At 40.6% G+C, this 26,753-nt stretch overlaps 1 protein-coding gene across 7 annotated transcripts in view; it reads left to right on the plus strand.

Moving 5' to 3' along the window:
• The window catches only part of RUBCN (rubicon autophagy regulator), a 2,564,006-nt gene that overhangs the window by 712,438 nt on the left and 1,824,815 nt on the right, over positions 1 to 26,753 (plus strand). For 4 of the 7 annotated variants that reach the window (XM_044070705.1, XM_044070707.1, XM_044070708.1 and 1 more), the window contains exon 8: positions 4,135 to 4,176. The exons of the other annotated variants lie outside the window; for them this stretch is intronic. In XM_044070705.1, coding sequence (XP_043926640.1) covers positions 4,135 to 4,176 — 42 coding nt within the window. The remainder of the gene's footprint in view (positions 1 to 4,134; positions 4,177 to 26,753) is intronic. 7 annotated transcript variants of the gene reach the window in all.

Raw genomic sequence — 26,753 nt, forward strand, 5'->3', positions numbered from 1 at the left:
AGTTGGGATGACTATCCACATTTGTCCATCGATCCCCTATTATCACATCCATATTTAGCCTGTGTGTGTGAGCATGCCCAGTATGACCTTTCAGTGTGATGCTGAATGGAATCCACTACATTTGTTGGAGTGGGTGAGCACGCCCGGTATAGACATTTATACTGTATGTGTATGGAAACCTAGTTGTATTTTTACAGCAGGGCTCACCTTTGTGTCATAGATCAACAGGGATCATGCTGTGGCTGCAGGGCTTCCATGCAACACTTTGCATAGACTTATCAACATTTCTACATACAGAGGTGACTGCTATTCTTTGTACATTTCTACCCGGGGGCACACCTGGTTGTTACTGTGGGTGAACATAGGATGTGGGTTTCACCTGACACTTATACACATTTGCTATGCCTGCACTGCTATGTACAGGACACCATTTCAGTCTGTACTGTTGCCTATTATAGTGTCTTGCGGCATACTACTGTACTACAAATGTTAGCGTCCAATGTCATGTATGTTACACTGCGATTTCATAGCCTACACAACCCACATCACACCTCCTAGCCTGATGTTCTCTGCATAGGCGTGTGGGGGAGGTCACCCATTTGCCTCTTTAGGGGCATGACACTGCATTCCTTTGTGTTTGCATTAGTGTGCAATTGTCCTGTTGTATCTTTGCCACTGAAATGCTGTCATGGCTCAGTGGTTCAGTACTGTGACTATAGTGCACAGTATCCTGGGTTCAAGCCCTGTCATTGCTTTTTATTTTCATGCTGGGCAGACCAGACTGCTTAACGAACAGTAATGTAGATATGAGCATGTTTAACTGACTTTGGTCAGCTTTGGCCAACCTTGGCCAACATTGCCCGATGTTGCGATAGTTGGCATGAGCAATTTTGTTTACATATACTAGATATTGGTAGAAGCTGCTTAGCACTGCTTAATATTGCTTAGAACATGGCAATCATGCCTCAGGTGGTGCTGCAGGGCCGCCTATGTCGGATGCACATTCTACACTCCCTATACATGTTTGGAAACAGGTAGTGTCAAGTTAGGCATCCCTCTTATTTTATGTGCGAGTCAGAGGGAGGTATCATTTCCAGGGTTCCTACTGAGCCAGTGTATGTGCTATGTATTGCCTCTTTGCCAAGGCATACTGGGTACGCCTCCTTCTGCCTACTGGTGCAGGCTCAGGTTGTTCCTCCTCCAAGTCATGCTGTGCCTGTGCAGGCCTTGGCAATGGTGGGGGGCTTTTTGGCCCTGCCCCATGCTGTTCCTGCTGCAGCTGTTTTCGCAGGATCATATTGTGTAGCATGGCACACACCATGACAATTTGGGTACATGCAGTTGGTGAGTACTGCAAGGCTCCACCAGATGTATCCAGGCAACGGAACCGTGACTTGAGAATCCCAAACACACTCTCAGTTACATTTCGTGTTTGTGCATGTGCCTCATTATGGAGTTCTTGTTCAGGTGTGTGTGCATTTCTGATGGGTGTCATCAGCCACTGCTCCAGTGCATATCCAGCATCCCCCACTAGGTGTCAAGGATGTCTCCATTGGCAAATGTCTGGTACAGCTGCAACAGATGCCAGATATGGGAATCATGGTAGCTTCCAGGGCAGCCAGCACACACATTCAGTATTATGCCCTGGGCATTGCACACGACCTGGAAGTTACTGGAGTGGAAGCCCTTGCGGTTAATGTAGGCCTTACCCTGCTCTCCGGCTGGTGCTTTGATGTGTATGTGCGTGCAGTCAATTGCACCCACTACCTCAGGGTATTCCGCTATTTGATGGAAGAGACGCATGTTGCTGGCCAATACCTCATGGGAATTGGGGAAATATACATGATCACCGACCTGTGCTGACATGGCATTCAGGAACTGGTGCAAGTACCCTGGATGCTGATGCCTGTGAAATGCCCATCATATCACCAGTTGGTCTCTGGAAGGTACCTGTTGCTAGTATTCTTAGGCCAACACATACCTTGGTTTCCACTGGGATGGGTTCCCCTCTGTTGGTTCTGTGTGTGAAGCGTGGCCTGCACAGCTCAACAATTTGCTGCAGGATCTCTCTGTCCACTCTATAGCGCTCCACTATCTCCAGCTCATGTAGCCCCTGGTAGGTTACCCTGGGTCTGTACACTCTTCTCTGTCTCCTCACTGTGGGTTGCTCAGCAGCATTTGCAATGGCACCACCCTCAGCAATTTGCACATGTCGCCTTATAATATCAATGGCAGCCCATAACATTTTTCTGTCTCAGTTAGACTTTTTAAGTTTTCACTTCTCTTTGTAGACTGCAGTGTTGCAGTGTTTCTGAGAAAAACATGGGGAATGTTTGCAGAGTTTTAAGTGCTGGGCTGGGCTAGTGTACTGCCTGTGTAATTGGCTGATTCTGATTGATTTCACCTGGCAGCTCTGCTAGTTCTCCTTGGTTAACTTCCTACTACTTCCTTTCCTTCCTTTTCCCATTTCTTTCCACAGGGGGCAGCGCCGCACAAACAAGTGCAAACACGCGCACACGCGCATGTAAAAGGCTTACACGGGCTTAGGCGGGTGCACATTCGTGCATACAGGCTTAGACGGCCTTACACAGGCTTACACGGGAGCGCACATGTGCACACAGGCTTAGACGGGTTTACTGGCGCGCACATGCACACAGTGTAAGCAGCTTTGCAAGAAACTTCAGTGATAGCCACGGCGTACACCTTTGGTTTCTGGGTTTCAGTTTAGACAACTGTGGACATGCCTCCTCCAGTCCTATGTAACTCCCAGCTACCACATGCCACTCTGCTCCAATAAGCTTAGAGTCTTTTTTATACATACCCCTTCATGATGTCACCTATCTTCTACTCTGTTACTCCCCTATCCTACTCTTACACTCTACGGACATGGTTCACATAGCAGGGAAATTTGGAATTCACTATCCTTATCCTCATTTGCCTATGATTGCCTACTAATGCTTGGTTACATCTCTCAGACTGAGCTTCCCCCCTTAGCAACCACTGCTCAGTAGCCATGTTGTCTTCAGCCTGCCATTCACCTGCATGGCAGATGAATATTTTGAATAAAATACCTATTTGTGGCTTTTATTTTTTTTTATGGTTTTTAGAGCACCGCATGTTTGCGCGGCGCTGCGCTATGCTTAAACATTGGGGATCGAGGAAAAAAATTTATTTTTTTTTATTTTGCAACAGATAAAAATGCCAATGGCCATATATTTGGCCATTGCCATGCTTCCTCACCTGGATGCATCCTTTATTTGGAGCTGTCATGGCTCCGTTTTGCTATTTGCAGAACGGTACTCGGTTGCCAACCGAGTACATTTCTGCAAATAACAGTACTCTTACTCGAACAGGTTAGTGTTTACTGGATTGCAAATTTACCTCATTTGCATAGCTTTCAGCAGCAAATGAGGTAATTTGCATAAACTAACCCTGTCCGTGCAAGAGTCATTTTAGGAGCTCTCTTGCACGCCCCTGCCGGCTGTTCCTGGATCGCTCGGCAGACATGTTGGCTTGCTGGAGTCTTACTCTGCTCTTAGACTCCATGCAAGCCTTCGTGAATCCGGCCCAATGTCTTGTCTGAAATTGCCTTTTCCTGAGTAGAGTGAAAAAACATTTTGAGAAACTGAGGTAAATGCAGGTATATTTGGTATTGAGACCCTGCAGCTACAGTTAGAAATGGCCACAGTTGTAACTCTACCTCTTCCACATGTTCCTGCATTCATTCATTCATTCATTCAGCAACCATGTAGGAGTGTTAGTCCTTAGCAGCTATTCTTTGTTTTGAACGTGTGTTGCAAGATAGCTCAGAAACTGGTGGCGGTAGAATTTAGCAAATGCAGTGTAAAAATAATTTTTTATAGTAAGATTTGTATTTAGACATTGTATGTCTTTAAACATGTTTGCTGCTTTATGTGTAATATGGAAAATTAATGCTTTTATGTGGACATTTCAAGCTGTGCATGACATAACTGCAGAAAGTGTCAATCAAACATATCAAAAGCATAATACAGCAATGTTTTAGACTTGTTTGTTCCTGATATCACCTTCAGTGATTAGTTGTAGCCAAGATTAACTATTCTGTGTCTAAGAGCTTTCTCTGTTACCCTCTTTCTTTCCCACTGCTTCATGGAGCTCTGAGACGCATCACAGTTATTGTTGAAGATCCAGTGGAAGGTTTGGGCACAAAACTATACATAATACTTGATCGTAATTTGTGTTGTTTTAGTTTTATCATTTTTGTTGTTGCATGCCATGTTTTTTGTAACTGTCATGAGAAATTTCAGTATTTTAGGCTTGAAGTCAGTTGCTTAGCTAGTTTGAGTATCCTTGCGTCTGCAGAGGTTTTAAAGAAGCTATTGCAGTTTGAAGACTGTTTATGTATTTAGTGAGACCATTACATTTACCAAGGTTGGTTCAGCGGAGCTGTGTATTTTCAGAATTCTGCTTCTTCTGTTGGGGGTTGAATGAGGTGATGCTTTAGGGTGTGCAATGAATGCATGAGCAACTCTCATGGGGTCATTGTTTGTCATTTTCTTCCATTCCATTCCAGTCTACCCTGTCCAGTATGCTTATACCTTTTCTAACCGTAGCATAAATAAATAAATTTTTAAAGTAAAATCAATTCAATTAACCCTCTAGCACCAAGTTAGCTTTGCCCTCCAAAATAGGCTAATAAAAGATTACCATATCAATTAAAATTCCTTATAATGATAACAAACATTATAAAACCAGCAAAGTAGCATCATTTATCATCTATTAATAAAAATATCATGCTCAAAATATAAGGCAACAGTCTAAATCCAAAAAAAACAATTAATTTGCTTCATAAGTACACATCTATATATATATTTATATTATAATTATTTATATAACTTATTGTATAAAATATATAAATACATGTATATAACAATAAGTATCTATCCATTATATATATATATTGTTATTTTTTATGTCAGTATTATATAATATAAAATATCAATATAAAATTTTTAAATACATTTGTATATATATCTTATTTATATCATTATTTTATAATTATATCTGCTCTATATGAATGTTTTTAATATTCTAGCTTAAAAGTAAAAATTCTCATGTTCCAATTTCCCCATATTTGTATTGCATGTGTAATGTAGTTTGAGAAAGTAAAAAATTAAAAAGTGGGCCTGCTTCTATTCTCTCAGGCGTGAAACCATCTCCCCCCTGTTTGAAAGTAAATTGATTCCAATGTTCCTCTTCTTAAGTTCTCTAAATTCCCTGTTCGCCTAAAAATTGTTAGAACTATACTGCTTCCTGTTTAATGCAATTATTCTGCCTTTAACATTCCTGTTTGGTTTAAAATATTGTTTAACTTTTCCATTCTATATTCAAATTTCTGTTCGAATGGGCAATATTGCACGAACTAACCTGGTTCTTTCAATAAATGTCATGGTGGTATGGGTCCTCATTCTCTCTCTTTCATGAAATTTATGCAAATTTTACCTTTCTTTCTGGAAGTTCTTTTATTTCATATTCTGACCTAGGGGTTACATTTCCACACCTACACAATCTCTTTATTCATTCTCAGTCTTGGGGTTCTTTTTTCTCAATATCTCCTCTTTCTAGGCTTCCCTTAACATATCTTACATCTATAGGGTCTATCTCTTGATTAATTTCATGCTAACCACAGAATCCCTTAACAGTACTTCATGCCGTTTGTATATTATGATGGTAACATAAAATAATGGCAGGCTTTTCTTTGGTCTATGTCAACAACGTTATTACTAGTAGAATGTGATTTTAGTTACTATGTCTTTTCAGTCTTATGTTATTTGGTTTAGTAAATACTACAAGGATTTGATTGGCTTTGGGTTCCTTAATTCAATAAAACAGTTACAGTTAATAGGTGTAATAGACAGTGTTTGGTGGTATGGTAAACATTATGAGTTAATTACCCCTGACAATATTGACACCCCAATTCAATAGGAGGACTGTCCAGGAGTAAAACAGTTTTAAACATTATGGTCGGATACAGAGGACTTCCCTTACCAGACTCCTCACTCACTGTGGAGGACTCAAGAAGAACATCAAGACAATTTGTCCCGAGACAGTTGAGTAGACCCCGAATGCAGAGAGTGGAAGAAGATGGTTAAAGAAAATTGAAGTCAGAAAAGAGAAAATTGTTGGGAAGAAATCCTGGAGTTTGTGGGAATATTAAATGTCCAGTGTGCTAGAGTATGAATTGTAAATGAAGTGTAGCAGTGAAACAGGGCCACAGGTTATACTAGCACACATACGCCCTCGAATTACATGGTGTAGTTAGATGCATGGATGTAACGATTGAGTTGCAAACCTTCTAAGTATTATAATGATAGACAAAGCCGCTAAGTAAACTTTAGAAACCTTTCCACTTCCCCTTAAAAATGAATTGTATAAGTATTTAGATAACTGGAAGAAAGACAATAGATAACTTATAATAGGAAAAACAACAAAACTTGTGACAGTTATATATTAGAAGATATATTAATGTAACTGTGTTAACATGTTATACCAAGGATCCAAATGTAAATTCCAAAATGATCACTTGGTAATGAAAGAATTAGAGAATGTGTATGATTGATGTGAACACAGTAATTAATGATTGGAAAAAGAATACTATGAAATATTTGAGAGCTATGTATGATTGATGATTTATTAGAGAAATGATTGAAATAGCCACAAGAAAAGAATTATTTGAGAGTGGACCCATAGAACCAATTTGAAGAAAGTGACTCCTGCATTTAAAGGTTCGAATGGCTTCCAAGAGACTGAGACAAGACCCAAAAGACTGTGTTGGCTGCCGGAACAATCCCATTTTGCCCATGAATACTATGAATACCCTGTAGAAGAGAATCCCTGCTGTCTGTTATATTTTTGTTACTTTTTGTTAATAGCTATGCAATGAATATTAAGGAGTTGGAGGGAGTTTGCTATATTAAATGAACATTTGATGTTAATAGCTTATCTTGATATATATACGATGGAGGATTTGGAACATGGGTTTTAAATAATTACTTGAAGATTTGATATTTGGATAGTAGGTTGGTGGATCCAGTTACATCTCTTGAAAAATTGTCTCTTATTTTTGATAGTTGTTTTGGCCTATGAATGAATGATGCTATGGGCTTTTGTGCCAATTTTTAACTACAGCTTTCTTCTATAAGAGGTTCAGATTGTGCCAACTTTTTCTTATTGAGGGAAGAAGATCGATGTTGAAGGAGTTTAGAAGTTGTGATGTCTTCGTTTTTGGTTTGGAGATGGAATCTCTATAAGGAGAGAAATTTTGTTTTTTTTTTGGATCGAGGACTTTTAAGGTTTTTTCTAGGTTGTGAACATTTGGTTCAGCTTTTGGATTGTTACACAGGTTGTTTTTGGTTCAAGAAGAGATTGTTTCACAGGGATGTACACATTGCCAATGTAGCATTGGAACACTCCATGACAGCTCATAGTAGCACAATGTTCCATTCAGGGTTTTAGGATGAGCTAGATGGATTCCCAGAGAGGCTTGCCATTAGGTAGATGGATAGGGAGGGAGGATTTAGAAAGCTATCCTACCACAGCTTGAATTAAGTGAAAGGTCCTATGATAGAGTTGAAATCTGAGTTATAATTGTTGAATTAATGTTTTATGAAGCTATCCCGTATCTGCTAGTATTAAGAATTATAAGCATAAGTGGTTATTATAGTGCAAATAGAAGTACTTACATGGAGAATATGAAGAGAACTATGCTGTATCTATGTGCAAAGAAGGCATATCATTGTTATGGATGATATACTGGAGGCAGTGAAATATACATCAAAAGACCTAGGATTATAGACCTAGGTTCAAATATAAGAATAAAAAGAACCTGAACAAGGAATCCAATAAATCCCATAGAGAATGATGAACAACCCCCACAACCCTAATTAATATGAACTATTCCATGTAGCCAAGTATATTGAAAAATTTCATTCTTTCCCAGCATCTACTGATTGAAATTCTTTTAAATTGTATATTTGGCCCAACAAGATGGCCGTATCATGCTCTTGTTTGAAAGATGCAACAGTGGTGCTCTATATTGAAAGAGGTAATATCTAAATCATATTATTGATAAACAGAACAGGCAATGCATATTTTAGGCAAATCATAGAGGAAACAGTCTTAGAACACAAATTCTAGGCAGATGCATTACACACAATACCTTTTCATGTAGGTGCTTTACACACGATTTTCTATCTTAGAAGAGGGAACTTAGAGAATAATCTTACTTAGAAGAAAGCAGATATCTTTTTACGCTAGAGCAGATAGCCCACCCGGTCTTAATGATAAGAACAGCTTATTATAAAAGGATAAAGAAAAAGATTAAAAAAAAAAAAATGATGAAATGCGAGCATGAAATAGTTTTTATATGATGGATATCTCTTTATGTTTTATACATGCATTATCTTATAAAATATTTATATAAAAATATAAACAAAATAATATGATATTCCATGTAAATACTGTATTATATTATTATATGTTTAATATCATATAGTTTATGCCTTTTATAAATAGATATTTAGATATAAGCTATAAGATATGCTACTTTGCTGCATTTATAATTATAATTTTTTTATCATTATATTTTTTTTTTATCTTTGTATATTATTTTAATAGCCTTTTGCTTAGGGATTAAATGTTTTGTAATGGGGATTAATTGACTGTATGTATAAAGAGACTGTGATATGAAGCCAAGGAGTGTGAAATGAAAGCGCTAACTGTACCTGAATAAACGCTCGTTGTTTTATAATAATCGTTGTTTTATATTTATCTTATCTTGATTTTTTTTATTTTTGGATATAAGTGAAGCCTATGTGTGCAAGTACCCGTTTATGAGTTTGTGACTTTAAAAAAAAAATATTATTTGTGGTTACGGACACGCTATTACCGCCTGACACGCGTTATTATTGTTCTTGATAAATAAATAAATACTTAGTTTCACCTAGTTGTGGTTAAGTAGTTTTTGCAACTTTGTGCAGTCAATACCTAAGTTTGTCAGTAAAGTGAGATCTCTAGTAATTAATGATCCTCAGAATGTGTGAAAAATTTGACATTTTTGTAGGACTGGTTTGTTGCATAGCTTTAACTGTGATGCAGTAAAGACAGTTTTGAAATACGGAGTTTCATGTCTATCGCTTATAGAGCTATGACAGACGGGCTTTAGTCCTGCACCTGAAAGTATCACAAACTATATTAGCTTCTTTCTGTTCCACACAGTGCTGTATGCATGAAGACCGATCTCCACATCTCTTTAGCTGTATGTTAAAGATGGTCACATAGTGAAACAACCACAGGTCACCATTTGCTGTTGGAGCGTGTTGGAAATGATTTCTTGCTGATTTCCTGTGAGATTGACTCCTTTAGGTTGTTTGACATTGACACAGATCAGTTTGTTCCATTTTGTTGCTTCTTGCATAATTGTTTCATCAGTTGTGCCGTCCGGCTTAACTTCACTTCACTTTTGATGCTGTTTGTTCTTTGTCCTGTGGAAATTTTACTGTTTGCTATGTAGAAAAGGCAAAATCTTCAGACCTTCAAGAACTGTAAATGTGGGGCAAAATGTCTGTCAGGATAAGAGCACAATGTGTGAAGTGCTGTGAAGAAGCTGTGCTGCCTACAAACCCTCCTCTTTTAAAAGAGAGGAAAACCAGATTAGCATTAGGAAAATTCAGTCCTTATCCCCTCCTTAGATTCTTTCTAGAGCTCCCCATTATAAAATCTAGGTGTCTTTCCGAGATCTAACTAAAGAGGTTGTGTAGTTAATAGACAGTGTCCAGTTTCTGAGAAGCTGAAACACCCTACTGCCCCATACTGTGTTTAAGCCTTCTTTCTCTGAGACTGTTGTGGAACCTGCTCCTGTTGAGCTTAAACATATTGAAGGGATAGCACCCCTTAAGAGAATTCCTCCCCATCCCTTCCCTGTTTCATCTGACATTTGACATTTCATCTGTCCCATCTCCATTTCAGTTGTCCTTCCTTTTCAATATCTGTCTAGTTCTGCAGATCTGTTTTAGTGCAGTTGGACTTTAAAAGGGTGTGGCAGACATTTTCAGCATTACGTAGAGATTTGGACCCATGTGTCTTCTACTACTAACCTTGTGGACTGGAGATAACTTTCATTGTCTACCCTTTCTGACACTTGTCTGAACTATCCTGTTCTAGGGTTGGTTTCAAGTTCCAAACCCCTGGAATATATCAGCAGCAGCAGCACCAACATCAGTGGCTCAGTTATGGTTGATACCTTCATGTTGATCAAGATGAAGGGCTATCAATCTCTATTCCATTAAGGCTGGTGGCTCCCTTGAGGTCATGTATTGATCTCCAAGGGCCATCATTGGTTACTGCCCCTTTAGGGATAGTTATTCGATTTCCAGAGATGGTTGATGTGAAGGTGTTAGTTCTTTGGGATCAGGGACTTCATTCTGTGGCTTGAGGAAAGTGCCAATTCAGATGCCAAAAATGCATCCCTCTTTGCATAAGCCACCCCCTCAGTGATAGTTATTTGTCCATGAATGACATTTATTTACTGCTTCTACTTTCCCACCCCTTCCAGTCTACCACAGACAACCTTGGGGGGAGGCACTGGATTGATGTTTTGGTTATCTGTCCCTTGGTCTTCCCCCTTATTTCCTTCTCTGAGGTCAGATGCAAGTCTAAGTGCAAGTGGAAGTACATCGACTCTTCCAAAGAGGCTTCCACTTTTGATGTAGACTGTGACCGGGAATCTGATAATCTCTGCATACTATCTGATGATCAGTTTTGGAGAAATACTGGACCTCAGCAAGGTGAATGCAAAATGGGCCCCTAGGCACATCTCCTGACTCAGTTTCTCCCAAGTGGTCCTCTTGTTTGGCTTCTCCAGCTAATTATTGAACAAATTTATATTCAATGCCATTTGGTCAAAAATAACTTGATGGAAACCACTTTTGGCAATTTTCACAATTTTTTTTTTTTTTTTTTTGCACGTACCATGTGGAGGAACTCCCAATATATATATATATATATATATATATATATATATATATATATATATATATATATATGTAATTAAAGCAAAAGGTGCTTCAACAAAGTATTAATTTAAGGGTGTGTACACTTATGCAGTTAGCTTATTGTATGTTTTTTATATTTTTCCCCTAACAGATTTGTTTCTTTTTCATTTGAATTGTACAGGTTATAGGTTACATTAAAGGTGAGAAAAGTTTTGAAATTATTTATTTTGGTCTCATTTTATTATATCATAGAAACCTGGCATTTTAACAGGGGTGTGTACACTTCTTATATCCACTGTACCTACTGTGACCCTAAGCAAGTTGTTTAACCAGACAATGCTTTGGGGCATTTAGGAACTTGGACTAGGCTGCTTAATATTTCCTGAACTGTATGCTTAGTAAATGTCTATGAACCATGCCAAACATTGGCCCAGCTGGTTGAGAACCGTATGTGGTGGATTCCATAATTGACTTGACTCCTGTGAAGGACAGACTTGTGTCTTGGCTGACATTCCTCCCAGCAAGGAATTATGGGCACCAGGCAGACTATGTAAGCAAGTGTTTTAGCCCTTCGTCATCTTCCCTGAAAGCATTGTGCATCTTAAGATTCTAGAGAATGCTAATTAATCAGTCTGCCCTCATTCTGAAAGGGTTGACTCAGAACATGGGTGAAATGCAATCCCAACTGTCAAACCTTGCTTCTTTGGCTGATCAAGTCATCCACTTGATTTACAAATCTGTAGATTGTTCAGCCAGTGAGGCAAGCACTACAGTGACTAATTACTGTCAACAATCTTGGCTTCACTTAATAGGATTTGCCAGAAATTCAGAGGCTGACTTTATGAATGCCTCTTTGATGGAACCCTACTCTTTAGACAGCCTGTAAAAGCCAAATTACAAAAAATAAGAGTCTAAAGGTAAGTTACTCACAAAGGTTAAGCTGAAAATCCAAGGTCCTTGACATTCATTTTCTTAGATTCTTCAGAGCCTGCAACAATTATGGTTTTGAGGCTTCCAACAAAATAACTTCCAAGGTTTTGTTAAGGGACACAGTGAACACAATGTCTACCAGAATAGTGGAGCTCACTCAATAAATTATTTTTGATAATATAACCAGAGCTACAGTGGTCTCTTCATGTGACAACAGTCCACTGCCACAGTCCTTTCCTGACCACTTCCTCTGATGGCAGTTAGTGGTTGTGTATCCCTCAACCTGTTGGTATGGAGGGCTATCTTCCATGACAGGTAGATCCGAGACATTGTATCCAGGGGCTATTCCATCCCAGCTATGACCATTTCTAAGCCAAGGTCTCCCTCTTCTTATGTCCCATCCTGTCAAAAAACTGAAGTCAAAACAGACAGTCCAAGGATGCTTGAATAACAGGAATCCATGAGGTTAGGCTAGATCAGGGCAAAATAGGCTTTACTCCTGGTTCTTTTTAGTGCCAAAAAAGACAATGGACCTCAGGCCTGTTCATGATTTGAGTGGCCTAAATCAGGACAATTCCAAAGAGTGCATTCACATGATTGTGCTGCAACCCATCCATCCTTGTGTCTGAAGGAGCACTTTAGACCATATTAGCCTCCCTTTTTTATTTTTACTAATCTCCCTTTTTATTTTGATTAATCTGTTACATCTGTCCAGTAATTTAACAACTTGCCCCTTGTCCTTTGTGTTAAATCCATCCTAGTTTTCTCCTGTCTTCCACACCACTTTCCTTTCCCAGTCTTTTCTTCTCCCTCCCTGTTTAACCTAAATGTCCACACTGTATGTAGCTCTTTCTACATTCTTCATTGCCCCTGTTCAAAATATTCCACACTGTCTTCCATACTTCACTGACATTACCATGTGGTATGAAATGCATCTGACTCCTCACTTCCACACCTTCCATCATTCCCATCTTCCACTTGCACTTCTGCAGAAACTCACTGGCAATTCATACCCATTGCAGGAGCCACAGGAAATGTATATACCTTCCCTGAAAAGTTCAACTCTTAGACCACATTCTCCAATAGCTTTTCCCAGCACTCACTTGATAGATGTGTAGACAGTTATCTGTTGCATGCTTGCTCTAATTTCTGTTTTTCCTTGAACACTTTCCCACCACGCTCCTTCTATTTAATGTAGCTTACTACAATGCAGTAACCCCCACCCCTTCTTCCTGCCCATTTGCCCCTTCATTCATCATAAAACTTTGAACTTGAAGATTACACCAGAATCACCACCTGAGTGGTTTGCATCTAACTTGGTCAGAGTCAGATTAGCTGGTACAGTCTGTATACTCTATGGCAGCAGGTCGATCTTTATAAGCAGCACAGTCATTTACTGCATTCTCAGTTCCACCACTCTAAAGACAGAACTGTATTCAAATCCATATGTTTTGTTCCACTAATTAAAAAAAAATAAACTCTTCCAGGAAAAAGTAAAAACAACTAGAAGGCACTTCTTAAATGGAGTGCACAATGGGGATTATGAAAATGTCAGTAATGGTAACCAGTGCTGCAATGTTATGTTATTTTGTTTACTAAACTGGAGTTTACAAGCAACATTTACCCTGTATGGTCACCTTAGGGGAATGTCAGCCTTTGTTAAATAAGCAAGACCAGCTAGCACAAGAAAAACCTGTTTAAGGTATGACTCTGGATACCCCGGCCTTGAGTGACCTACTCAAAATCATAAGTATGTAAAATGAAGCTTGAGGGAATCAGACTCAGATGTTCCTCATTAGATCACTGTTGCAGTAATGCTGATAGATGGAATGTATCCTGCAAGGGTACTGTATGTCTGGGAAGTATGCCAAAGCTTAGACATTACTTCCTCACATTACAAACATTTGATCTTAGACCTAGTACAAGGTCTGTGTGCTGGGACATGAGTGTGAAAATCCTTAGAACTTTATTGTTGATAGTCCAGGAAGCAAGCTTGTAACCTGTAGCTTAGCCTGCCAGCCATTCAAAATGATACATTTTGCACTGAGAGGAAAAGCCAAGTACCCTATCAGGAAGCTTCCTTTTTTCATATTTTCATACTGGAATTGTGCTCATGTCATCAAAGAGGAAAACACCTCCAGTGTATGTAGATTGCATGCAAAGACACGCATTGTCAGTGTTCTTTCTGCCTTAGGCCAGAGTATGTCAGGGGCTTCTCTATTTATCAGGCTTTCTTCCCCAAAACCTTGAGAAGTACCTTTCTTTTCTGAATATTGACTTGGAAAACACATGTCTAAATGCTTTAGCATGAGGCCCTTATGTCATCCAAAGCTTCCACACCGTACTCTCCTCACAGCCAAAAAATAAAGCTAAGAGGCAGAAGGACAGCTGTGCTACTTTTGCTTCCTTCTTCAGGTTGGAGTTGGATGCATCTGTTAAGGTAGTGGAGAAGTCTGTGGAACATCTGACATCTGGGCCTGCTCCCTCTGGAGTGACCCTGCTGGAGGATGACACAAAACATCATAAAAGCATGTGCTGTCCAATCATTCAGACAGCTGCTAAGGCCTTGAAGGTGGTCTCCGGGCTTGTAATTTCAGAAGGATCAGATGGTGTTCTTCAAATCTTAGTATAGGAAGATGTCCCTCATTTGATTGCAGTATGTTTGGGGTCATGCCCTTCTCATGTGGTTTCCTTGGAAACTGCTAAAAAGAAAGAAAAAATAAATAAATAACCATCTTTCTAGTCCAGCCACTCCTGTTCCCAAAGATCCTCATCAGCAGTGGCAGGATTTTTCACAGCTGTTGTTCAAAGCCCTTATGGCTCTTAAACTCTCCCAGTGTTTTGCTTCCACTCCATCTCCCCACATAAAAGAAAAAAAAAGATGCATCTTCTAAGGAAGATTTTTCCTGTGAACCAGAATATGACTTTGAGATTCATTCCCCTTCCAGATGTGCATCTGAGCATAATGACACCTTATCCTGTGACTCTGTTTGGCGGAGACTGTCCTTCAGACAAGCCATTCAAAAGGTGATGAAATATTTCAGTTGAGAGGGTAAGCAGCTGTCTGAATCCCAAAAGAGATATTGCAACATCTTGTATATGTGAATGCCCAAGCCTTCTCCTGTCCCTCCTGTTCCTGAAGGTTTTCAAGACACTTTCCTGTCAGCTTTTTCAACTCCTGAGTCACAACACCGTCACCCAAAAAAGTGTGAAAGGTATTACAAAGTCACTGACATGCACAAGTACTTGTACAGAAATCCAATTTTTTGACCAAGCAGTTGTTTTCACAGGTTCTGGCAAACATTCTGAGCTCCTCCTATCTTCCAGTGCTCTCAGTAGTGACAGAGGTAATTGAGCTATGTATAGTTATGGGGGGATGTATATACGTCAGCTGCCTCAGCCTTTTGTGCTGTTTATTACCAGACATACAAGTTAAGGTAGATTATCTATTTAGACAACATTAATAAATGTATATCTAATATGCATGACAACACTACAATGCAAAATATGATTTCTTCCACCTCTCAAGTTGCACACCATTCTGTTAAGTGTGCATTTGATGTGGCAGATGCTTCTTCCAGGTCTACCATTGTTTCTGTGCTGACATTGTACTCCTGGCTAAGACTACAGTCTGTACCTGAAAATGTAAAAACTAATCTTTTAGATGCTTCTTTAGTTAAGGACTTCATTTTTGATTCCAACTTCTGTCGAGATTTGAAAAATAAATAATAGTAAAAAGGCAAAAAAAAAAAAATTTAAAGAGACATGGCAGGACAATTCTAAATCTGATTTCAAGGGAGCAAAAGGCCTCTTCCAGGATTAACTTTTAAATACAACACCTCTGTTCCACCTTAGCTTTCCCACCTACAGTCTTCCTAAAAAGATCACAACAGACACTTGTTTTTGGAGAATTATTCAGAAAGGATACAATCTTCAATACAAATCTCTCCTTTTCAACATTCACTTCCACATATACTTCTGAACCAGTAGCTTCTAGCTCACCCAGTCTTGTCAGAACTTTGCCTCAGAGTGTAATAAAATCTGTTTATCTAATCAGAGACAAAAGTGTTTCTAATCCAGATTTTTTTTCTAGTCCCAAGAAAAGAAGGTACTTAGACAAATCCAGGACACGTGTCTATCCTCAACACCTTTTTGAACATTCCAAAATGTTTGATTAACTCTTCAAAGACGTTTTCCTTTGATTTTCCCCCCAAAACCTTTTATGGCTACCTTGGACTTCGATATTTATCTACACATTCCAGTCCAACCTCTTCTTAGAAAATTATTAAGATTCTGTACCTTTGGGTTGTACTTTTGTTTTCTTCTTTGCCTTTTGGGATATCTGCTGTTGCTAGAGTGCTCACAAAGCATTCTGCAGGCAAGGTATCCACATCCACCCTTACTTTAATTTTTGTAATTCATGCCACTTTCCTTCACAAAATTCTTCAGGACTTTGTTTGTCTTTGTTAACTGGGAATGTCCGACTGGGCAGATCCCATTTTCAGCGGATCCCCGATAAGAAAAGCTCCATCACAGTACATTTGTATTAAGTGAATTTAAGACAGTTCTCAGAAAAAACAATACTTACATTTCTCAGAGAAAAAAATAGACATAATTACACAAAAGGTATTTGCAGTAAAGTATTTACATCAACAATTGTAGGTATGTATGGTTCTTGTAGCTGTAAAATCTTGCAGGAAGTAAATGGATTGATACTACAGAAAGAGAAACATAAAGAAGTTTAGTTTTCTTACATTTCAGTTAAGAAAGGTTTGCAGAGAGGTCAAAGAATGTAACGAAGTAAGTTATAAAATTATGTAGGACGGGAGATTTTATTATTGTATAGGTTTGTAAAGAGTTCAAGAGATATAAGTAAATTATAAAATTATGCAGGAGGGGGATGGAAGATGTTAGTGTTACATTAGGAGGACAGTAGTAATAGCATATGACCGAGAGCATGGTGTAGCATTAGTGCTGTTTAAGCTGCCTGTTCCAAATTGGTGTATCTAGGTTTATAATTTAGGTATACAGGAGATGCATGAGAGGGTTAGAGTGGTGGATGGGGGTGTAGAGAAAGAGAAAGATGAGAAGTGTTGTTTAAGAGGGGGTTGAAGAGGGATGCATTGATTCAAGTGCAGCAGGGAAAGTTGTTGGAGCATAATGATTCAAGTATAGGAGGACAAAAAGTTAGTGTGATAAACAGTAAGAAGATGTTCATCGTGCATACAGCTGCAGTCATAGCAGATGGGTTATCCTGCCGTCAGGCGGGTCCTCGGTCGGCCGAATTCCAAAGTCTAGGTCCGGCGTTGGTTGTTGTCGCTTCCTCCCTGACATCAGTGCGGAAGGGGTATAAAATAGGCAGCCAACGCCATTTTCTTCAGTCTTTCTTGCTGCGCGGTGCCCGAAGCAGAAGCATTTCGCAAGTGCCGGTCGGCCAGCTCCTGAGATTTACGAAAGTATTTCAGCCGAAATCTTCTTGAAAGCTAAGTACCCCGTTGGGGAAACTTTTCTTGCCTCAGACCGATGTCAGACAAAGTTAATAATTGCATTTCATGTGGGAAGCAAATACCGCATAAGGATTTCCACTCTTACTGTATACCTTGCTTAGGCGCAGACCACGACATCTCGACCTGCCGTTTTTGTGCTAGATTCAACAAACGCACTATTAAGCGTCAGGCGGAGTTCGCCCTTCACTTTTTTGGCAAAAGATTTAATTATATTATGTCGTCGGATACTCCTACTCCAGTTTTGAGCTAAAAACGCAAAGATAAGGACCGGCATACGAGGTCCGCACCACCTACTGATACCACGCTAAGGCCGACTACCGGTTCTCCGGTACTCAGCGAGGCATCTACGCAGCCCCTGAGTACCGATGACAATGCATTACCGGTGTCTTCAGTACCCGAGGTCGCAGGCTCCTCGGCCCCCATTCCTACTACAGATACCGACGCCACTTCTGGCGGGGAAACTCAGAATTTAGACAGGCCTGCCATTTCTCAAGGGGTCTTCAGGCCTTCCTCCTTCTCTATTAAAGCCTTCACTAAATCTAAAACAGCCATGAAAACCAAAAAACAGGTTCCTCAGAAACCCTCTCAAGGCACCATGCCTAAAAAACAGATGCTTAAAATGGCTGAGGATTTGATTATTCTTATCAGGGGTTCTCAAGCCCCCTCTGACAAAAGGCCCAGATTAGAGGAAGACTACCCTTCCTCAGATCAAGCTTCTATCACCTCAGAACTATCTGAGGACCAGGATTGTGCCTATTATCCATTCGAAGACTCTGATGCAGAGGAGTCTATTCCCTCGGTCTCCCCCCCTGAGAACTTCTCTTTTGGGGAAACCCTGCATACATTGAGGGAACACTTTCACTGGGAAGGCCAAGATTACTCAGATTCCAAGAAAAGGCTCAGGGAATTTCTTCTGCTCCCCCAGCATAGGCCTCTGGCTATCCCTCCTGTTTTAGATATATTGGATGATGTGTACACAGAAGCCAGCCTTAATCCTGATTCTTTGCCTCCAGCTCCTGTTAAACCAGACAAGTATTACCGGGTTCCTGATTCTCACCAGTTCCTATATAAAAGCCATACTGTTGACCCAGAAACTATTTCACAGGGTCCCAAGGGAATTAAGGCCTCTACTGCTAAAAACCCATTACCTTCAGAGAGAGATTCCAGATCTTTAGAAAGGTGGGGAAAAAAGGTGTACACCTCGGCCACTTTAACCATGAGGGCATTAAACTGTCTGTTCCATATGTTAAAGTATCAACAGTTTTTGATATCTCAGCTGAAAAGCAAAATGACACAACCAGAACAACCAGATTTAAAAGAGTTGCATGATTTGTTGCATGGTGCAGAGCAGGTGGTAAACATACCTTGCAGTGTGGTTTTGATGCTTTAGAGGCCTCATGTAGAGCTGCTGTTACGGGGTCTGTTATACGTAGGCATGCTTGGCTCAAAGAGCAAACCTTACCAGATCATGTCAAAGCTAAATTATTAGATGCACCTCTTCAGAAAGATGTATTGTTTGGTGTTAAAGCAGAGGAGGTGCTAAAGAAAATGGAGGAAAAAGCGAAATCAATGCAAACAGTGAAAGATTTCCTGCAGGTACAGCCTCCACGTTTCAGCAGAAACTGGCCTTCAAAAAATTGGTCCTTTCCAGCCACGGACAGACCTCAAAGGGGCAGATACAGGCGTCCAAGGGGTAGAGGGCAACCTCAAGGATCTTTCAGAGCCAGACAGTGGCAAGCACCAACCCCAAGAGGTGGAGAAGATGAATCACAGTCTTTTAGAAAACAGACACAATGACTTCCCCTACACCTGCCAAGCAAAGCTTTAATGGCAGCACCTTTGGGCGGAAAACTGACATTATTCTCAAAAAAATTGGCGTATTGTTACAAAAGACAAATGGATTCTGGACATTATAGACAGCGGCTACAGGTTCCACTTTCACACCCTTCCAAAAATGAGAGGCATGCCAAACCTGCCACAAAATCAAAGGGCAGAGGCACAAAAACAAATTTCAGCTCTCATGGACATGAAAGCAATTCAAGAGGTACCTGCAAAAGAACAATGTCAAGGGTTTTATTCCAGACTATTCCTGGTACCAAGGAAAGACAAAGATTGGAGACCTATCTTAAACCTATCCATCCTAAACACATATCTACAGGTGCCAAAATTCAAGATGCTCACATTATAGCAGCTTCTTCCCATGCTGGGCAAGGAGTCTTGGCTGGTAACATTGGACCTCAAGGAGGCATTCCTGCATGTCCCTATCAGACAAGATTGCAGAAGATACCTCAGATTTCTTGCAAGTTCAACCCATTACCAATTCTCTGCATTGCCCTTTGGCTTATCTACTGCGCCCAGAGTGTTTACGAAATGCCTGGCATCAGTAATCGCCTTCTGCAGACTACAAGGGATACAAGTCTACCCATATCTGGACGACTGCCTGATCCAAGCTGACAGCAAGGACATACTACTGCAGCACCTGGCGTTTGTAATAAAACTGTTGAACTTCCTGGGATACACAGTCAACAAAAAGAAATCAAAACTAATACCCTCTCAACAAATTATTTTCCTGGGTGCCAACTTGGATACAACCACCCAGATGGCCTACCTCACGCCAGACAAGCAAGAGCAACTGTCTCAATACTTCAGAAAAATGGCAACTTACACCAGGCTAACTGCAAGGAAAGTCCTGCAGGCTCTGGGATTCATGGCATCTTGCATCCTACTTATCCCATGTGCAAAGCTGCATATGAGGAAACTTCAATGGTGCCTATAAAACTTATGGTCTCAACACAGCCACAGATTGGAAGCAATTGTACCACTCATTCCATGCCTTCAAAAGGAATTTATGTGGTGGGCTCAAGCTTGCCAAAGAAACACAGGTCTTCCTTTCTGTGTACCTCAAGCAACTCAAATCATCACAACAGACGCCTCAGACTACGCCTGGGGAGCACACATGACAAATCAGTGCATTCAGGGAAAATGGGCACAAAAAGAGAAGCTCCTTCACATCAAGCAAAAGAAAATGCTAGCCATGCAAAAGGCTATTATGACCTTCAAAGACCTACTGCATCCAGGCCAGCTATTGATAAGGACAGACAACACCACAGTGATGTGGTACATAAACAAACAGGGGGGGAACTCATCCATACCCCCTGTCCAGGCAAGCCATGACCCTATGGAACACAGCACTGGAATTGAAAATTCAACTACAGGCACAATTCCTGCCAGGGAAGGAAAACACACTGGCAGACAACCTAAGCAGAAATATGACAGGTCCACACGAATGGAAGTTACATCCTCAAATTTTCATAAAGATAACTCAGGCATGGGGACAGCCAGACAGATCTCTTTGCTACTCACAGAAATTGCCAGTTGAAAAAATTTTGTTCAAGGACCTATCATCCACAGGCCTGGAAAGTGGACGCACTTTCCTTCAATTGGGCAACATTGACAGTCTATGCCTTCCCGCCTCTTCCTCTGCTGCCCAAAGTTCTATTAAAAGCCAGAGCAGAGAGGCTGAAAATGATTCTCATTGCTCCAGACTGGCCAAGGCAACACTGGTATCCGCTCCTGAAGAGCCTGACACATTCCCCACCATGGATCCTACCTCTAGTCCCCCTTCTGTTGTCCCAGCGCAACTACAAAACTCTTCACAGCCATCTCAAAACTCTAAATCTAGCTGCATGGAGAATTCCTTGATTTCCCAACAGTTTCTCCTCTCCAAGGAGGTGCAGGATATCATCTTGGAGGCCAGAAGACCTTCTACTAGAAAGGCCTACTCCGCCAAATGGAAACGATTTTGTGCCTGGAATCAAAAGAAGGGGCAGAATCCTTGGGTAATAAATATACCTCAGATTTTACAGTACCTAGCTGAGATGTTAAACAATGGACTTTCCTTCTCCTCCATCAAGATCCACGCTTCAGCCATTTCTGCACAATACAACACAGATCCTCCTTTATTCTCTCATCCTCTCTTAAGGCACTTCCTCAGAGGGGCAAAGAATATAAAACCCCCAAGGAAACTACCAGTCCCTGCTTGGGACCTCAACTTCGTATTGGAAAAGCTGACCCTTCCTCCCTTCGAGCCAGCTTCTTCATCAGAGTTACAGTACTTGTCATGGAAAACAGCCTTTCTTCTGGCTATCACCTCAGCTCACATGGTTTCGGAGCTACAGGCCCTCATGGCTGTGCAACCATTCATCATTTTCCATCAGGACAGTTTCCTTACAAACCAACCCTACCTTTATGCCAAAGGTAGTATCCAGTGTAGCTTTGAATCAGACTATCCACTTACCTACCTTTTATCCTAATCCACAAAACAAAGGGGAAAGACTACTACATTCCCTGGACATTCACAGACAACTTCGTTATTATTTGGACAGGACAAAGCCATTCAGGAAATCTGAGCAACTCTTTGTGTCCTATGCTGCAGGTGCTCAAGGAAAAGCTATTTCCAAACAGACAATTTCAAAATGGATAGCCCACTGCATACGCTTTTGTTACTCATTTCATGGAAAAACTGTGCCTGCATGCATCAGATCCCACTCCACCAGAGCCACAGCTACCTCTGCAGCCTTCCTCAGGGGGGTCCCTACCAAGGATATTTTGGAAGCAGCCACCTGGAGTTCAGTGCACACTTTCTCCAAGCGCTATCACCTCCCACTATACTCTAAATCTATAGCGGGCTTTGCCACAGCAGTCCTGCAGGGCATCCTAGCTCCTCCTAGTTCCACTTGGTGCTTACCAGCCTTACTTCGCTTTGGGATTCTACCCATCTGTTATGACTGCAGCTGTATGCACGATGAACATAGTACAGTTTTGTACCTACCGTAAATGTAGATGTTCGAGTGCTCATACAGCTGCAGTCCAGGTTTCCCTCCCTCCAACCCCTCTTAGGACAGGCCTTATGACAAACCCTTTTCATATAACCTTTTGGGGTACTCTTTTATGGTGTATTTGCTTGCAACTACTGTTTTTGATTTATCAACATTGCATTTTTGCATAACATTATGTTTGCCTTCCTTCTGTGGGCACCTGACATCTGGGGCAAGAAAAACTGAAGAAAATGGCATCGGCTGCCTATTTTATACCCCTGCCGCACTGATGTCAGGGAGGAAGCGACGACAACTGACGCCGGACCTAGAATTTGGAATTCGGCCGACCGAGGACCCGCCTGATGGCAGGATAACCCATCTGTTATGACTGCAGCTGTATCAGCACTCGAACATCTACATTTATGGTAGGTACAAAACTGTACTTTTGTGCTTTCACTAGAGTTGTCTTATCTTGGTGTTGAACAAGAGCATGACCAGGGCTGGTTAAGGGATTGTTTGAGCTGGATTTTTATAGCTTGGGAGTTTGTCATTTTTACTTGTGTAGGAATGGTGTTGGAGAGTTTGGAGATGTAAGAGGAATATAGAAAGTCCCACAATGAGTTATTTTCTACTCTATTATTATATTCTTCTACCTTACACTGCTTATCTCTCTATCATCTCTCTCAACCATCTCTCCTCAAATGTACCTTAGCAGTTAGCACTCCACTGATTGTTCTCCTGGGGTTTAGTCCTTCACTGGCTCTACCCACTCCGTTTACCTTGCAGGCTCACTCCGCTCCCCTACCCTGCTCCAATTTCCACCCGCCCCCAGGACCTTTACATTTATCCTCCTTAAACCACCCCCCCATCCACACAATCACTCAAAAGACCCACCTCCTTAAAGTGATATAACCCACTGCCATTGTGTTACTTACAAACCCCAACTAAAACTTACCCTCTATTCTAACCTATAACTACTACTTCATTATGGTATCTACATCTAACTCACCCCTCCCTAAGGTCCTTCTCTTAACTTTACTCCTACCTTTCCTTTCCATACTTTACCTACTTACTTTCTATGAATACCTTAACTGCCTAGAATTTTATTCCCCTATAAGGCAAACCTCCACACCAGTACTTGAAGTCACTCTTAGCAATACATATATACCCACCACAGCAAACTACCTACCACCTAAGTATCATAGATTAACTCACATTAAATTCTATAGTCCAAGAACTAGGAAATTCCAGAATCTAACATGTAGACTCTTAAAACTTGCAATGAGAGTACAATTTCACCCCTTAATAGATGGTGATATCCACCCAAACCCTGGACCCAACTCTACCACAATTTCAAAGTCCCACACCCCAATGCCTGCTAACACACAATTACTCACCAGACCATCTAACTCATTCTTGACAGCTCATCTCAATATTCGGAGCATAAATAATAATGTTGCCCACCTACATGCACTCATGGATGTACATTAATTTGACATCCTATGTCTCACTGAAACATGGCTCAAAAATGCTACACAAGATAATGAGATTATTCCACCCGGCTACAATATCCTGAGGCTAGACCGTAAAACTAGGAAGGGTGGAGGAATAGCTATACTGTATAAATCTGGCCTAGAGGTGACCCCAATAGACTCTCAACCTCCACTAGTACATAAGGCTGAAATCCTTATTTCTAAGCTACAACTTAATAAACATAAATACATCTACATCATCTGTGTCTATCTTCCCCCAGGTAATAACTCTAGCACCCTAGAGGATATCATTAGTTGGCTATCTAATACTTACCCCCAAGAAACAATAGTGCTTGGAGACTTTAATATCAACTGGAAGAGCTGTTCCTCAGAACAGCCAACTACTCATATTAACCTATATGGTTTTACCCAAACCATTACATCCCCTGCAAGGACCAACAAATGTAATGGCAAGGAAAGCACCTTATGTTGGATTCTCATCAACAGTCTCCACCAAACCTGCAAAGTAGGAATCCTCCCTGAAGATATAAGCAACCATTCACTGACCTTCATAATCAGATTTAAGAGTGACATTCAAACTCAATGGCCTACAGGACAATGTTTGTGTCTTTCGACTTTTCCCGGTTAGGGGTCGCCACAGCGGAACTCCGGTCCGCTAATGATTGGTAGTGGATTTTTACGTACCGGGTTACCAGCCTTGACGCACAACCTTCAACGAAGGCACGCCCCATTCATGTATGCCTCCTCACAGAAGACGGTCTAGCTGAGAATCGAACGAGACAAAGTCTTGCTATGAGGCAACAACGCTACCGCAGCACCACCACCGCAGTATAATGGCCTACAGGACAATAAGGACCAAAAAGAATTTTAACCCAGACAGCTTTCAAAAAGAACTTCTGGCATGTGATTGGTCATCCCTGAAAAACTTACCTCTAGAGGAAGCAGTAAAATGCTTTAATTCAAAATTCTTGCTATTTTAGACTACCAGACTACCACGCCCCAACACGTAGAGTTAGAGCCCAGACTAAACCAGCCCCATGGCTCTCAAAAACCACCAAACAAAAAATCCTCCTTAGAAATAAACTGTGGGCAAACTGGCATTCTACTAAAAACCGTATAGAGCAATTAAAGTTTAGACAGCTTAGAAATAAAACAAAAAAAGCCATATAGTTAGACAAAATTAATTTTTACTTTGAGCTATAACAAACCCACCAAAATAAACTGCAAAAATTTTGGTCAGGCATTAATAAACTCTTACACCCAGCTCATTCAGTCGCACCTATCCCTTTAGGCTCTGATCATGACAATCCCAATCAAATAGCCAATACCTTTAACACTTTTTTCACAGAGACCATTCAATCTCTGGCCAATCAGTTATCCCCTGATACATCATCATCAACCACCTCAATTACTAATACACCCCCATCATTTCACTATCGACCTGTCCCTACGTCCCTTGTCTGCACCCTCGTACATGAGCTTAAACCTACCACCCTCTCCACAGACCTATTACCCGCAGAATATCTACAAAAAGTTGCAAAAGCCATAGGCTACCCTATTTCCACCCTGATTAATAGAACTATAACCGAAGGAACTATCCCATCAATCTGGAAAATTTCACACATTATCCCCTTGCATAAGGGTTTTAACTCCAACAAATTATCAAATTACAGAGGAATAGCCATATTATAGCTTCTTTTCTGTTACTACTAGAGAGAGTATATAGCTACCTACTTTTCTGTTAACGACTCTTCTGTTAACAAAAAAAAAATTTATACTCTTATATTAAATTTTTATTAGGAAATTTTTTTTGAATGGCTAACCATAGCTGAAATGTACCATGATCCTGTTTACAGAAATGCAACAAAATGTAATGAATGAAATGAGTATTTGTAAATTTAGCTGTATTTGTAAATGTCTCGTATTGTGTGTGTTTGTTGGAGCTTTTCTGGCAGCCATGATAATTAGACTCAGCAAGGTCTTACTATGTCTAGGCAATTCCATTTTTGTGTCATAGCTCAAAAAAAGAATTTCCCTAGTTATTCCAACTGGGTCATCCAGCATCTCTGACAGAGCAGTCTGCAGCAAATCTCTAGTGTATGCCAACTCAGATACTCCCAGAAAATATGTTTCCAGTTACCTGTTTCTTTCCCATCACACTTCCAACGTTTGCTATCTACCTGAGGAAAAATTATTTGGACTCTGCTTGGGGTATAAGAATACTGTGTGAACACTTCCAGGCAAAGATCCTAAATCTTCTAGATTTTGTTGCATGTTTGGGAGGCATGCATATACCCCCCATTGTTTCTTTGTGAATTCCTTATCCAGTCTTTTTCCCAAACCTTTCTAACCACCTCTGATTCTTACAGTAATTATGTAATAATTTATATCCTCTACTAATTATTCCTTTCTTAATGGCAGCTTTTGTTCTAGATTCTACTAAAACCTCTACCAGTGTTGGTCTTTTGTTTAGGACCCCCTATTTCTTTCTCTTTTCCTGTACTCTATCAGTTCTTGATAGGGAAGGCAATTTCTAACCTGCAGTCCAAGTAAGTTCTTGGCGGCTTCCCATTCTATTATTTTTCCCTCACTAGTTATTTGCTCCCAATACCTTTGTTCCTTTGCCAGTTTCCTCCAATATGTTCCAGCCCTCTCTTGCCTATTGTCTGTGGCCGTGATTGCAGTAATCCCTATATGTTATGCAGTTGTTGAGCTCTAGCCAGTTTAGCTGTTTTAAGGCTTGGCAGTGGTGAGTTTGGTGTGCAGTGTTGGTAGCAAATTAGGCTACTTTACTGTATCAGGAAGCTAGTTTGGATTTTAGTGTAGAGCTTAGGTGTGTAAGGACAGGTGAGGAATGCAAGAGAGTTTGAAGCAAATAAGATGAGGCTAGGGTTTTTTTCTTGCTGTGTATGCAGGGTACTGATCTGAAGTAGCTAACTTCATTTGTGTAGCAACCTATGGGTATCGGATCCAACT

Source organism: Protopterus annectens, chromosome 4.part1 (assembly GCF_019279795.1).
Source record: "Protopterus annectens isolate FY-2018-M chromosome 4.part1, PAN1.0, whole genome shotgun sequence".
Lineage (NCBI taxonomy): Eukaryota > Metazoa > Chordata > Ceratodontiformes > Protopteridae > Protopterus > Protopterus annectens.